This window comes from Aquarana catesbeiana, linkage group LG07 (genome assembly GCF_042186555.1).
Source record: "Aquarana catesbeiana isolate 2022-GZ linkage group LG07, ASM4218655v1, whole genome shotgun sequence".
In the NCBI taxonomy this organism is placed as follows: Eukaryota; Metazoa; Chordata; class Amphibia; order Anura; family Ranidae; genus Aquarana; species Aquarana catesbeiana.
The window spans coordinates 235,890,681-235,904,882 of record NC_133330.1 but is presented as its reverse complement, the minus strand read 5'-3'; the positions used below and the strand labels follow the sequence as shown (position 1 = coordinate 235,904,882).

The 14,202-nt window shown below is 42.0% G+C and overlaps 1 protein-coding gene across 2 annotated transcripts in view; it reads right to left on the bottom strand.

Moving 5' to 3' along the window:
- Positions 1 to 14,202, bottom strand: part of ABCA4 (ATP binding cassette subfamily A member 4) — a 450,770-nt gene that overhangs the window by 53,872 nt on the left and 382,696 nt on the right. For both annotated transcript variants that reach the window (XM_073593112.1, XM_073593113.1), the window contains one exon: positions 11,928 to 12,034. In XM_073593112.1, coding sequence (XP_073449213.1) covers positions 11,928 to 12,034 — 107 coding nt within the window. The remainder of the gene's footprint in view (positions 1 to 11,927; positions 12,035 to 14,202) is intronic.

Genomic DNA, 14,202 nt, shown 5'->3' with positions numbered 1-14,202 from the left:
GAGGATGTTGCAGACAGGGGGTCCTCAGAACCTGACTGAGATCCCCTAGTGTCTCTGGTTCTGGGGGTATTTGAACCTCTTCTACCCATAATGTAAAGCAACAAGGTGGAGGTATCCAAAATGAACACTGACTGCTGAGCGATGTAGTCTGGCAAAAGCCTTGCTACCAAATGCCCAGTCTGGTGTTACCTTAGTAAATGCAGCCTAGGAGAATGCCTGTGTCCCACCTTACATGCGACTGTCAGCTCTGTGTCCCTCCAAAGGCTCAGAACACCTGTAAAGTGTGCTTTAAATAGCCCTGTTTCAGGCAATGTGGGCGTCTGAGCACGCTGATGCTGTGCTGACGCCCCGCCCCCCACCTCTACCACCCCCCCTTGTTTTTTTCGAAAAACGTGCGCTTCCCACGCGAGCCGCTTCTGGGACAAGCATGGAGGAAGGCTGGGGGTGGAGGAGGAAGGAGAGAGGCTGGCGGCGGCAGCGACAGTTCGGTGAAAAACCGCCTTACAGTCCTCCCGCGGCCTCCCCCTAGCCTGGGGGGAATATCCCAGAGGAGAAATCCCCCCATCCCATCCTACCTGGAGCCGGTCGGAGGAGCCTGTGCAGCATCGAATGCTGGGACAGAAATCAGCATGGAAAGGTATGTGCTCTTGGCAGCCCCCGGTGGTCACAATAGGCATAGCATGCATCTACCTTAAAGGAGAAAACCTACTAGAATAAAAAAATTCTGTGGAATCTCCTCTTACCTTATCCAGCCGCAGGATTCTGTATATACAGACCCAATCTTCACCTCTCACGGTGGGCTCCGTTTAAAAAACCTTCAGAGACCGGGCCCCCTACGGATAGGGGGATCCACAGTTCTGGCCCTGTAAAGCACCCAGCCAGAAATAAGGTGTTAAAGACCCATTTCTAATATGCGGGGTCCAGCTCTCTAAAAAGAGAAGTATTACAGGTAAAACCTCGTTTCTTCGGACACAAGGCCTGGGTACCATCCAGTTCGGCCATGAAAAGACACTTTGAATGGATCCGGTTCGCCTGGTTTGCCCCAGTATAGGATATCAGGATATTCCCTTTGGAGCTTCAGCACAGGACATCTTTACACGTCCAACACTTAAGACACTGGCGGAAAAACTGAGGTATCCCTGTAAGGGGAGGGATTATATAGGGGGTTGAACTTCCTGATTAGAGTGTGACCAGTGTCCAATACCTAGTGGTACCTACATAACCATCAGTTATTACTGTGGCTCTGTGTCCCATGATGTCCGAGAAAGAAATAATATTTACATTTTTTTTTAAAGGGGCAGGAGTGCTGCAAATGGGGGATGAGACGCAAATAGGGGAGAAGAAGCTGTAGACCGGCACTGGGCTTTAAACTATGGCAATCTTAGGTAACTGTTGAAGTAGGCTTGGCAGTATTATAGTTTGTTTCAATCTGGTTGTTGTGTCTTTTGTGGCCATAGTGGACTTGCTCTACATGTAAATATGAGAAAAAAGGCATGTGGAAAAAATCATATGGTAAATACTACTAGAACATATATCAACCTCATGCAGTTATCAGAATGCAATACTGGTCCTTTAGGTATAAAAAAAAAAAAAAAACTACAACAATGTTTGCTGGACGCTTTTTACACTTTTATTATCGAAAGGCATTTCAGAGAGAAAATATCTCCCTTGCCTGGTTGATGTTCCCCACTGGAATAATAAGTGAGAAGGCAGCAAAGTGCAAATCAATGAAGGTGCTTTGAGATTTAACATTTACAGCAATTCTAATTCTTGGCTTAGCACAAGTCTTTTTTTCTTAAAGTTATTGCTTCATTTCCGGTAAACTGTAATATCAATAAAATACCCTAACATTAAGAAATAAAAAAAATGCAAGCATGACAGAAATCGAGTGAGGTTGTCTAAGGTTAATAAAATTAGGTTGCTTTGTCTGTGTTTTCTGGCTATTTTGTTATGTTGTATGTTATGTTATTTACTATTTTCAACATTTTCAACATTTTTTGCCACCCAAATTCTGTATTCACACCTTCACAACATCATCTTTATGAGGAGCATTACGTTGGGCATATGTATACTTCTCAAACACTACATGTTTATTCATTTCCAGTATTCAAAGGTAGGAGAATCAGACAAAACCCAAGCTATTAACTTGCGTGCCACAAAAAGCAATCTCGCAATAGCCAATACCTGGTCAGGGTTCAGATCGTTGGATTTCACATACCCTTACAGGCATAGGGTCTAAAGTTAACGCAGAGCTGTATACAGTATTTAGAGTATCTAACACCTCCTGCCAATAAGGGTAAAGTTTAGGACATCTCCAAAACAGATGCATAAAGGATCAGGGGACTGAGCACATCTTGTGCATTTAGAATTATCCCTACTGCATACTTTGTGCAAAAGTTCAGGGATGCGATAGACCCTATACAGAATGAAAAGCTGGGTTACCCTGTGGATTGGCGAAAGTGAAACCAGCTGTACATTCTGCAATACTTGATCCCGTATATCTCCTAAAGTTACATCCATATCCATCTCCTATCTATGCCTACAAGCAGTAGGAAATTTAGAAAGAAATTTAAATAACAACCGTATATACAGTATCTCACAAAAGTGAGTACATCCCTCACATTTTTGTAAATATTTTATTATATCTTTTCATGTGACAACACTGAAGAAATGACACTTTGCTACAATATAAAGTAGTGAGTATACAGCTTGTATAACAGTGTCAATTTGCCACCCCCTTAAAATAACTCCACACAGCCATTAATGTCTAAACCACTTGCAACAAAAGTGGGTACACCCCTAAGTGAAAATGTCCAAATTGGGCCCAAAGTGTCAATATTTTGTGTGGCCATTATTTTCCAGCACTGCCTTAACCCTCTTGAGCATGGAGTTCACCAGGTTGCCACTGGAGTCCTCTTCCACTCCTCTATGACGACATCATGGAACTTGTGGATGTTAGAGACCTTGCGCTCCTCCACCTTCCATTTGAGGATGCCCCACAGATGCTCAATAGGGTTTAGGTCTGGAGACATGCTTGGCCAGTGCATCACCTTTACCCTCAGCTTCTTTAGCAAGGCAGTGGTCATCTTGGAGGTGTGTTTGGGGTCGTTATCATGTTGGAATACTGCCCTGCGGCCCAGTCTCCGAAGAGAGGGAATCATGCTCTGCTTCAGTATGTCACAGTACATGTTGGCATTCATGGTTCCCTCAATGAACTGTAGCTCCCCAGTGCTGGCAGCACTCATGCATCCCCAGACCATGACACTCCCACTACCATGCTTGACTGTAGGCAAGACACACTTGTCTTTGTACTCCTCACCTGGTTGCCACCACACACGCTTGAGACCATCTGGACCAAATAAGTTTATCTTGGTCTCATCAGACCATAGGACATGGTTCCAGTAATCCATGTCCTTAGTCTGCTTGTCTTCAGCAATCTGTTTGCAGGTTTTCTTCTGCATCATCTTTAGAAGAGACTTCCTTTTGGGATGACAGCCATGCAGACCATTCAGATGCAGTGTGCGGCGTACGGTCTGACCACTGACAGGCTGACCCCTATCCCTTCAACCTCTGCAGCAATGCTGGCAGCACTCATACATCTATTTCACAAAGGCAACCTCTGGATATGATTCTGAGCACGTGAACTCAACTTCTTTGGTCGACCATAGCAAGGCCTGTTCTGAGTGGAACCTGTCCTGTTAAACCGCTGTATGGTCTTGGCCACTGTGCTGCAGCTTAGTTTCAGGATCTTGGCAATCTTCTTATAGCTTAGGACATCTTTATGTGGAGCAATAATTATTTTTTTCAGATCCTCAGAGAGTTCTTTGCCTTGAGTTGCCATGTTGAACTTCCAGTGACCAATATGAGAGAGTGAGAGCGATAACACCAAATTTAACACACCTGCTCCCCATTCATACCTGAGACCTTGTAACACTAACGAGTCACATGACACCGGGGAGGGAAAATGGCTAATTGGGCCCAATTTGGACATTTTCACTTAGGGGTGTACTCACTTTTGTTGCCGGCTGTTTAGACATTAATGGCTGTGTGTTAAATTATTTTTAGGGGACAGGAAATTTACACTGTTATACAAGCTGTACACTCACTACTTTACATTGTAGCAAAGTGTAATTTCTTCAGTGTTGTCACATGAAAAGATATAATAAAATATTTACAAAAATGTGAGGGGTGTACTCACTTTTGTGAGATACTGTATACCTTAGGCCTTTAGTAGTATCTGTTTGAACTATAGTATCTAGAATAGGGAAAGATGAGAAAGAGATAATGGGAGACAGACTCTGGTTCTGGACTATAGTCAAAGCAGAGTTGATGATGTTTTAAGAACCCCTCCAGTAAATAACTGCATAAGAGTGGTAAATGGAGAAAGATTCAACACAGCTTGTATTGTAATCTGCACCACTGTGCTCTAAGTTGTAGAGCAGTGTTTCTCAACTCCAGTCCTCAAGGCGCCCCAACAGGTCATGTTTTCAGGCTTTCCATTATTTTGCACAGGTGATTTGATCAGTTTCACTGCCTTAGTAATTACCACAGCTGTTTCATCTGTGGGAAATCCTGAAAACATGACCTATTGGGGCGCCTTGAGGACTGAAGTTGAGAAACACTATTGTAGAGAATAGAACACGCGCAATTGTCTGAAGATAAAATATTTCCATTTTGAATATTAACCGCTTCCCGACCAGCCACCGCAGTTATACTGGTTGGCTCCCCTGCGCGAGCCGTCGTAGCTATACGTCAGCTCGTGGGGTCGGGATAGCAGGCGTGCGCCCGCTGCACAGTGGGGGTGCCAATTCTCGTGGCCAACGGTCGCAATGACCCCCGGGCACGAGCGATCGTGAGCAGGAGACACAGAACAGGGACGAGTGTGTGTAAACACACACTTCCCTGTTCTGTTCTGACAGGAGTGACGGATCGTGTGTTCCTATTAGCTAGGAACCACGATCCGTCACTTCCTCTAGTCAGTCCCCTCCCCTTCAGTTAGAATCACCTCCCAGGGAACAAAGTTAACCCCTAGATCACCCCCTAGTGTTAACCCCTTTACTGCCAGTGACATTTTTACAGAAATCAATGCATTTTTATAGCATGGATTGTTGTATTAATGCCAGTGGTACCAAAAATGTATCAGTCACAATCATGACAAAAATCGCAGATCGCCGCCATTACTAGTAAAAAAAAAAAAAAATAATAAAAATGCTATAAATCTATCCCCTATTTTGTAGACACTATAACTTTTATGCAAACCAATCAATATACGCTTATTGCGATTTTTTTTACCAAAAACGTGTAGAAGAATACATATCAGCCTGAATTGAGGAAAAAATTAGCTTTTTTTTTTAAAAAAAAATGGGGATATTTATTATAGAAAAAAGTACAAAATATTGTGTTTTTTCAAAATTGTTGCTATTTTTTTGTTTATAGTGCTAAAAATAAAAACCGCAGAGGCGATCAAATACCACCAAAAGAAAGCTCTATTTGTGGGGAAAAAAAGGACATCAATTTTGTTTGGGTGCAATGTCGCACGACCATGCAATTGTCAGTTAAAGAGACGCAGTGCCAAATCGCAAAAAGTGCTCTGGTCAAGAAGGGGGTAAATTCTTCCGGGGCTGAAGTGGTTAAAAGTGTATCTAAACCCCAAATTTTTTTTTAGTTTTGGATAGAATTTAAAAATATTATTAGAACCTCTGTCTGTTTTTTTTGACAGTCTGTGTTTCCTTTGGGGATTCAGTCCTTTCTTTGTGTCCTGGTCATGAAAGCTATGTGAAAATATTACATTTTCAGTTGCCACTAGAATAGGAACAGAAAGAAAATTTTAAAATAGGGACACTGATCTCTAGTCTCACTGTCAAAGTAAGGACTTACCCCTACACTAATGTTTCCTCTCACTTACTGTTGTGTCTACAGCAGTGGTCATCAACCCTGTCCTCAGGGCCCACTAACAGGACAGGTTTTATGTATTACCTTGGTGAGATGCAGACTAGAATACTGCAATCACTGAGCAGCAAATTATATCATCTGTGATGTATTTCAGTTATCTTGCAAACCTGGTCTTTTAGTGGGCACTGAGGACAGGGCTGATGACCACTGGTCTGCAGGACAGGAAGTTAAGAAAAATCTCCCCAATGGCAAACAGATACCAAAATAACTTGATAGTGTTTTTAATCATTCCCTGCTTTATCCAAAATGAAAAATGTTTTGGCTTTAGATATACTTTAACCTTTTTGAGGCTTTAAAGTAATTTAAGTTGGTCAATGTCACGCATTTATGTTCTGCAAATTCCAACATAATTGTAATTTTAGCATGTACAGCAAAAGAGTTGAAACTCTTTCTCTGTTCATTAGCTTCTGAGGAGAACATGATAGTCACACATGACTCCGACTAGCCTTATAGCACTATCAAGGTTACTAAGGCATACACTTTCCACAATTCTGGTTTGGAGATATGTTCCCCTTATCTGTAACTGGCTTGGTGAAGAAACCCACGTTGATATGCATAATCTACCAAACATAATAAACCAGAGGTCAACATTTTTAAGGAAGGGTTAGAACTTCAGACATTTTGATTGATGTCCGTGCCATCCTATCCAGGAGACAACTGTTTTCCCCCATTTGCTGTCCTGATGTCACACAGGAAAGGAAGTGAGGAAAACTCTCCCCAATGGGTAAGCAAACAGAAGAAAAAACTTAAAAAAAACCTAAGAAATGAACTCTTTCCACTCCATCCAAAAATGTTTTAAAGTCTTATAATCTTTATTGGGTGGAGTTAATTGTTACAGAAGACCAATGTAAAGTGGGTGGTGTGGATGTTATACTATACACTTTAAAAATTATTTTAAATTGTCACAATTGGGAAAATAAAACAACAACACTTCGTGAATTAACCCAGTTTCCTTCTAGTAAAGACTTAACCACATAGAGCAGATCAATATATAGTGATCAATTAAATTCTGTGGAGGACCCTAGGCAGTCAAAACCTTGCCCCCCCCCCCCCCCCTGCAGGTTTCTCGTGCGTCTGTTGTACTGGGATAACATTGACTTAAGTAGTGTGCACATCAGCTGCTGCATGGGGATGGCCATCACTACTGTACATTACACATACATAGGTTGCACCAAAATTTTTTATAAACTGATAGCTGAAAGAAGATGAGCTTTTAAGAGGCAAACTGTAATGTGAACCTGATGTCTATGGTTTCTGTTATTCAAACAAAATGTGGAGTTTAGGAGCAGTGGAGTCTAGGTAAAGACTGGAAATCGCAATCTGGGTGCCTAAGCTGTGGTGTCCCCCCATCCATAGAAAAATATTTTAAAAATATATGCATAGTAACATACAAATACACATACATAAAAAAATTAAGGGGAAAACTATTTGAGAAACAGAATTACATCGTAACGGTGATTCATTCCCTTTGGTATTCTCGTTTGTAGATTGAATATCCACCAAACCTCACGTAACAAAAGTTGGCAGTGTGTATCCCCACCACGAGAAAATGTTTTAACTCTTTCCAAACCTATTAACGAAAAAGATGACATATTCCCACCATGTTCATTCTTAAAATGTTTGGATACGTTAGATAGGTTTTTATCACTGTTATAAGATGCCCCATGGAAATGTTCACTAACTCTTGCGCTTAATGGTCTAGAAGTACAGCCTACATATTGTTTATTGCATTTGCTGCACTCCACAGCATAGACCACGTCATCCGTGCCACAATTTATATAATCACGGATGGAAAATTTTCATCCAGTGGCACACGAAACAACTGTCCTATGCAGTCTCGAGTGTCTACTGCAAAAGCGACATGTGCTGTTATTACAAATGTACAATCCCACAGTGTTAAGCCAGATTTTATTGTGTCTGCCAGACTCAAAGAGACTGGGAGACAGAATATTACCTAATGTTTTACCACAACGGCTTGAAAATCTACAGCCTGTCGTAATGATTGGTGCCAAATCATTATCTGTGGAGAGTATAGGTAAATGTTTTTGTATAATATTTTTATCTTAGTTGAACTCCAAGGAGAAGGTGGTCACAAATGTGACCAGACTCCTCTCCCTGGTATTCATGTCAAATTTACTAGTTTTAACTCTCCCACAGTTGGCATTTTCCAAAAAGGTATGTCTTTTTTTCTCTGAGGCCAGACGGGCTGCTCTAGCAACATTGAATTTGTCATATTGCCGTAACTGAAGCCTTGATGTAATAGTATTACATTCTTTATTAAAAGTGTCTTCAGTAGAGCAGTTGCGTCTGGCCCTAGTAAACTCCCCATCGGAATCGATCGCTTGGTGTGTGCGGGATGACAACTTGAAGCCAAAAGCAAGTTACCTGCACACTCCTTGTGTTATGTATGGATAGTTACGATACCCTGGACAGCATCTCCCATTAACGTTATGCTGTGGAGTGCAGCAAATGCAATAAACAATATGTAGGCTGTACTTCTAGACCATTAAGAGCAAGAGTTGGTGAACATTTCCATAGGGCATCTTGAAAGGAAAGGAAAATGTTTGAGCTAAGAATGATACTTCTTTTTGACACAAAAAACAATGGCCTAAATTTAGATATTGGTTTCCTCACCCACTATACTACAGTTTTATGACTCCCCCTGTGACTGTGATCCTCCCCCCCCCCCCCCCCCTTCCAGTCTACAGCTTTCCCTCTGTCTTATCTCACTTGCTGATAGCTTTATTACCATTGCCATACAATTGATTTGTATGTGTTTGTTTTTCTTTTTTCTTTTTCCTTTCCCTCAGATATTTTTTTTTTGTTTTGTTTTGTTTTAACATTTTATCTTCTGCTAAAACTTTTGTGAATCAGTACTGCTTGGACCTTGAAGAAGGGAACACACCCTGAAAGCTCGTCTACGAAAAATGATATGTTAGTGCAAATAAAAAAAGTATCATGGACAGTACTCAATTTTCTCTGTCACAATTGCACTAATAGGGCTACAATCACCTCAAGTATCACAGGGCATCTTATATCAGTGACAAAAAACTATCTAACGTATCCAAACATTTTAAGTATGAACATGGTGGGAATATGTCATCTTTTTCGTTTATAGGTTTGGAAAGCGTTAAAACGTTTTCTTGCGGTGGGGATTCACACTGCCAACTTTTGTTACGTGAGGTAGGGTGGATATTCAATCTCCAAATGAGAATACCCAAGGGAATGAATCATCGTTACAATGTAGATCTGTTTATCAACTAGTTTTCCCCTTTATTTTTTTATGTATGTGTATTTGTATATTACTATGCATATATTTTTTAAATATGTTTCTATGGGTGTATTTCTCTTCTCTATTACATATATATCAACATGGGATTATTCTGTTTTATGTCACCAGGTGCTGTATTAGGTATTGCTTCCTACCCTCCTTCTGTCAGCATTACACCTGCTGACATTTTGTGATTAATCACTGATTGGTCAAAACACGTCTGCCACTGTCTGTGTACTCACTTGTATGTCAAAATAAAATACTTGAGGACTATGGAGTTGCCAGCTGTCTTTTATCGATGACTGTCTTTGGTTTCTGTATTTTATGTTTTTATTGGATACATTATATTAATACAGGATTTTCTCTATAGTCTTTAAAATGGTAATAAACTGCAGCAAAAAAAAAATAAAAAATTGGGCCCCAGGTAGTTTAACTGCTTCAGCCCCGGAAGATTTTACCCCTTCCTGACCAGAGCATTTTTTGCGATTCGGCACTGCGTCGCTTTAACTGACAATTGTGTGGTTGTGCGACGTGGCTCTCAAACAAAACTGACGTCTTTTTTCCCACAAATAGAGCTTTCTTTTGGTGGTATGTGATCGCCTCTGCGATTTTTATTTTTTGCGCTATAAACAAAATAAGAGCGACAATTTTGAAAAAAACGCATTTTTTACATTTTGCTATAATAAATATCCCCCAAAAATATATAAAAAAAACATTTTTTTTCCTCAGTTTAGGCTGATTGTATTCTTCTACATATTTTTGGTAAAAAAAAATTGCAATAAGCGTTTATTGATTGGTTTGCGCAAAAGCTATAGCGTTTACTAAATAGGGGATAGTTTTATGGCATTTTTATTAATCATTTTTTTTTTTACTAGTAATGGCGGCAATCAGCGATTTTTATTGTGACTGCGACGTTATGGCGGACATGTCAGACATTTTTGACACATTTTTGGGACCATTGTCATTTATACAGCGATCAGTGCGATTAAAAATGCACTGATTACTGTGTAAATGACACTGGCAGTAAAGGGGTTAACCACTAAGGGGCGGGGAGGGGTTAAGTATGTCCTAGGGGGGTGATTACTAACTGTAGGGGGATGGGCTGTGTGTGTGTCGTCACTGATCTCTGCTCCGATGACAGGGAGCAGAGATCGAGTGACACTGTCACTAGGCAGAACGGGGAGATGCTGTTTACATCAGCATCTCCCTGTTCGTCCTCTCCATGAGACGATCGCGGGTACCCCCGCGGCAATTGAGTCCACGGGACTCGCGACCCGACTCACGGAGCTTCCAGCCGGCGCGCACGCAATGGCAAGGCAGGCAATTCAAATGGACGGACCTGTAAGTCCAATTGCCCAGCCGTGCCATTCTGCCGACGTACATCGGCATGCGCCGGTCGGGAACCGGTTAAGTCACAATGTGCTAGTATGCAAGCATACTAGCACATTATGACAGAGTTACCTGAAAACGAAGCCTTTCAGTGGCATGATGTCACCGTTGTAGGTGCTTCCATCTTCACCCAGTCCTCCTTCCAGGTTCGTGGGCTTTGGCGATATGAATGGTGGAGCCGCAATGACGTCACTCCCGCACATATGCGCGCGGGAGTCACTGTTTACGACACAGGGCTCTGAGGGTACGACACGTTATGCCGTTCCTTCAGAGCACATGTGCTGGTGATGTCACCGGCTGCTTCTAAAGTAAATATTTCCTAAATGGTGCACATTTAGGAGATATTTACTGTACCTATAAGTAAAAATTTGCCAAGGGGGTTTACACCCACTTTAATGTAAAGTTTTTATTTCTTATAGTTGATTAATTTTTTCTATCTTTTGTAAACAATTTAAGAAAACTTAATTGTAATTTTCTTTCAAGATCAATTCAATGTTATTTAAACTTTTATCACGGGATCCTTAAAAGGGAAGGGGCCCATAGGCCTATTTGGTAATCTGGCTCTTCCAATATACTTTGAAAATTATACAGTGGATTAGTGAGGCCTGGGATGAACTTCATACCTCTAGTTCCTTAGTTACAATCTAAATTCTTATCTAAAGAAAAGCATGTTTTCTTTACCTAAAAAAGGAATAGCAATTTTTTAAAGGCTTAAACTGAGGAACACCATGTTATTACAATGGAGAGTAAGAACCCCTTTTTGATTTGTATTTCTGTATGTTCACTGAATGTGGAAAAATGCCATTTTCTGACCTTGAGACACCCTGTGTATCGTCGGGTGATAAAGTGTCACTGGGACAGAAAGTGAGGATATGTTCTCCCTCTCCCCCAAAAAAACATCTGACAGATGTTAAGGATTCAGATTATACCTTTCAAGCAGGGTTCGCATTCCCTTACAAGTCTATGGAAAGGCAAAATCCACTTGAAGCTGGTGAAATGCAGGAGGTGGTCAACTGCAGGTCGAATTTACAATTTAATAAATTCTGGATGATTTCAGAAACATTCAAAACCAAAGTCCAAAGCCCATTGACATTGGCCCTCGTGTGGCAGAACTTTTTGGTTTCTGCCTTAACGTACAGTGTAGGAAACATACAAACTATGCATTAAATTATTAACAATTCTTTACTCTTTATTGCCCTAATATTTTGATGTCCAATTTCCATTTTGCAGAGGTTGCAGTGTTCGACCAGTAAGTTTTTCGGTCCTGGATTCACTCAGTCTAAACAACCCCAAATGACCAACTTATTCCACGTACCTGTATCCAGCAATAGTTGCATCTCCTGATGTCACATCAATATCTCCAGTGAGCATCTTGAATGTGGTCGTCTTTCCGGCTCCATTTACTCCCAGCAGCCCGAAACACTAGGTGGAACATATGTACTGTTAATCTATGCCCAAATCACCAAAAAAAAGAAAAACACCCTTTCAAGCATAATAAAAGCCAAATTTTTTAACTTTGGATAGAGTGGAAAAAGGTTTTGTCATGCATTTTTAGTTTTGGATTGGATTCCATTGGGGGAAATGTTTCCTTTCTATACCTGTGACACCAGGACATGAAATGGAGGGAGTGGATATCACTATTGAGCGCCTGTGGCATAAGACTAAGACCCAGGAAGACTTCACACAATATAAATCTGCCCTCCTAAAATACTACTCCTGCCTTCACACTGCCAAACAGACCTACTTTATCACACTCATCAACACCTTCTCATCCAGTCCACGTCAACTCTTCTCTACCTTCAACACTCTACTCTGTCCTCCACTGCCTCCACCCACCAACTCACTCACTGCCCAGGAGATTGCCAATCACTTCAAAACTAAGATTGATACAATTCATGAGGAGATCGCCAATGCGCAAAAACCTCCCCCATGCAACACTCCATGTCCACAGATACAATCATTACTTCCCTCATTCAACCCTGCTACTACTACTGAGGTTGCTAAACTTTTATCTAGCACTCATCTAACCACTTGCCCCCTGGATCCTGTTCCCTCGCAAATGCTACGCTCACCCTCTGACTCGATTCTACGCTCTCTAACTCACATTTTCAACCTCTCCCTCTCTTGTGGCATCTTCCCAAACTCTCTAAAACATGCGCTAGTCACCCCCATACTAAAAAAGCCCTCACTGGATCCCACCAATCTCAACAACTTACGTCCCATCTCCTTACTCTCCTTCTCCTCCAAACTTCTTGAAAGACTGGTCTACAACCGATTAAGCGACCATCTGACCATGAATAAACTTCTTGATCCCCTTCAGTCCGGTTTTCGACCTCAACACTCCACGGAAACTGCTCTCCTTAAACTCTCAAATGACCTACTAATGGCTAAAGCCAATGGACACTATTCTGTACTACTTCTCCTGGACCTCTCTGCTGCCTTTGACACAGTGGACCACCCCCTCCTCCTCAAAAAACTCCACTCCTTTGGTCTCCGTGACTGTACTCTTCGCTGGTTCTCATCCTACCTATCCCACCGCTCCTTCAGTGTCACTTACAACTCTACTTCCTCTTCTCCTCTTCCTTTTTCCGTCGGGGTCCCCCAAGGTTCTGTTCTCGGACCTCTCCTTTTCTCAATCTACACCACCTCCCTGGGTCAATTGATTGCCTCCCACGGCTTTAAATATCATCTCTACGCTGATGACACCCAAATCTATCTCTCCACCCCCCAGCTCTCTCCATCTGTCTCCTCACGCATTACCAACTTATTAGCAGACATATCAGCCTGGATGTCACATCACTTTCTCAAACTCAACCTATCCAAAACCGAGCTCATGATATTTCCTCCCTCAGGTGCCACTTCCCCTGATCTCCCTGTCAAGATCAACGGCTCAACTATCAACCCATCTCCCCACGCCAAGGTCCTAGGTGTAATCCTGGACTCTGAACTAACCTTTCGACCCCACATTCTATCACTATCCAAAGCTTGCCGCCTCTGTCTTCGCAACATCTCCAAGATACGCCCCTTCCTAACCAATGACACCACAAAGCTTCTAATCCACTCCCTGGTCATCTCCCGCCTTGACTACTGCAACTCCCTCCTCATTGGTTTACCTCTAAATAGGCTATCCCCACTTCAGTCCATCATGAACGCTGCGGCCAGGCTCATCCACCACACAAACCGCTCAGCGTCTGCTACACCCCTCTGCCAATCCCTCCATTGGCTGCCACTCAGTCACCGAATTAAATTCAAGATACTAACTATAACTTACAAAGCCATCCACAACCTGGCCCCTAGCTACATCTCTAACCTAGTCACAAAATACCAACCTAATCGTTCTCTTCGCTCCTCCCAAGACCTCCTGCTCTCAAACTCCCTTGTCACCTCATCCCATGCTCGCCTTCAGGACTTCTCCAGAGCCTCCCCCATCCTCTGGAATGCTCTTCCCCAATCCGTCCGATTTTCTCCTACCTTATCCACTTTCAGACGATCCCTGAAAACTCATCTCTTCAGAGAAGCCTATCTGGCCCCCACCTAACAACTGTACATTTATCTTCTCAATCAGCACATCACCCACAGCTATTACCTCT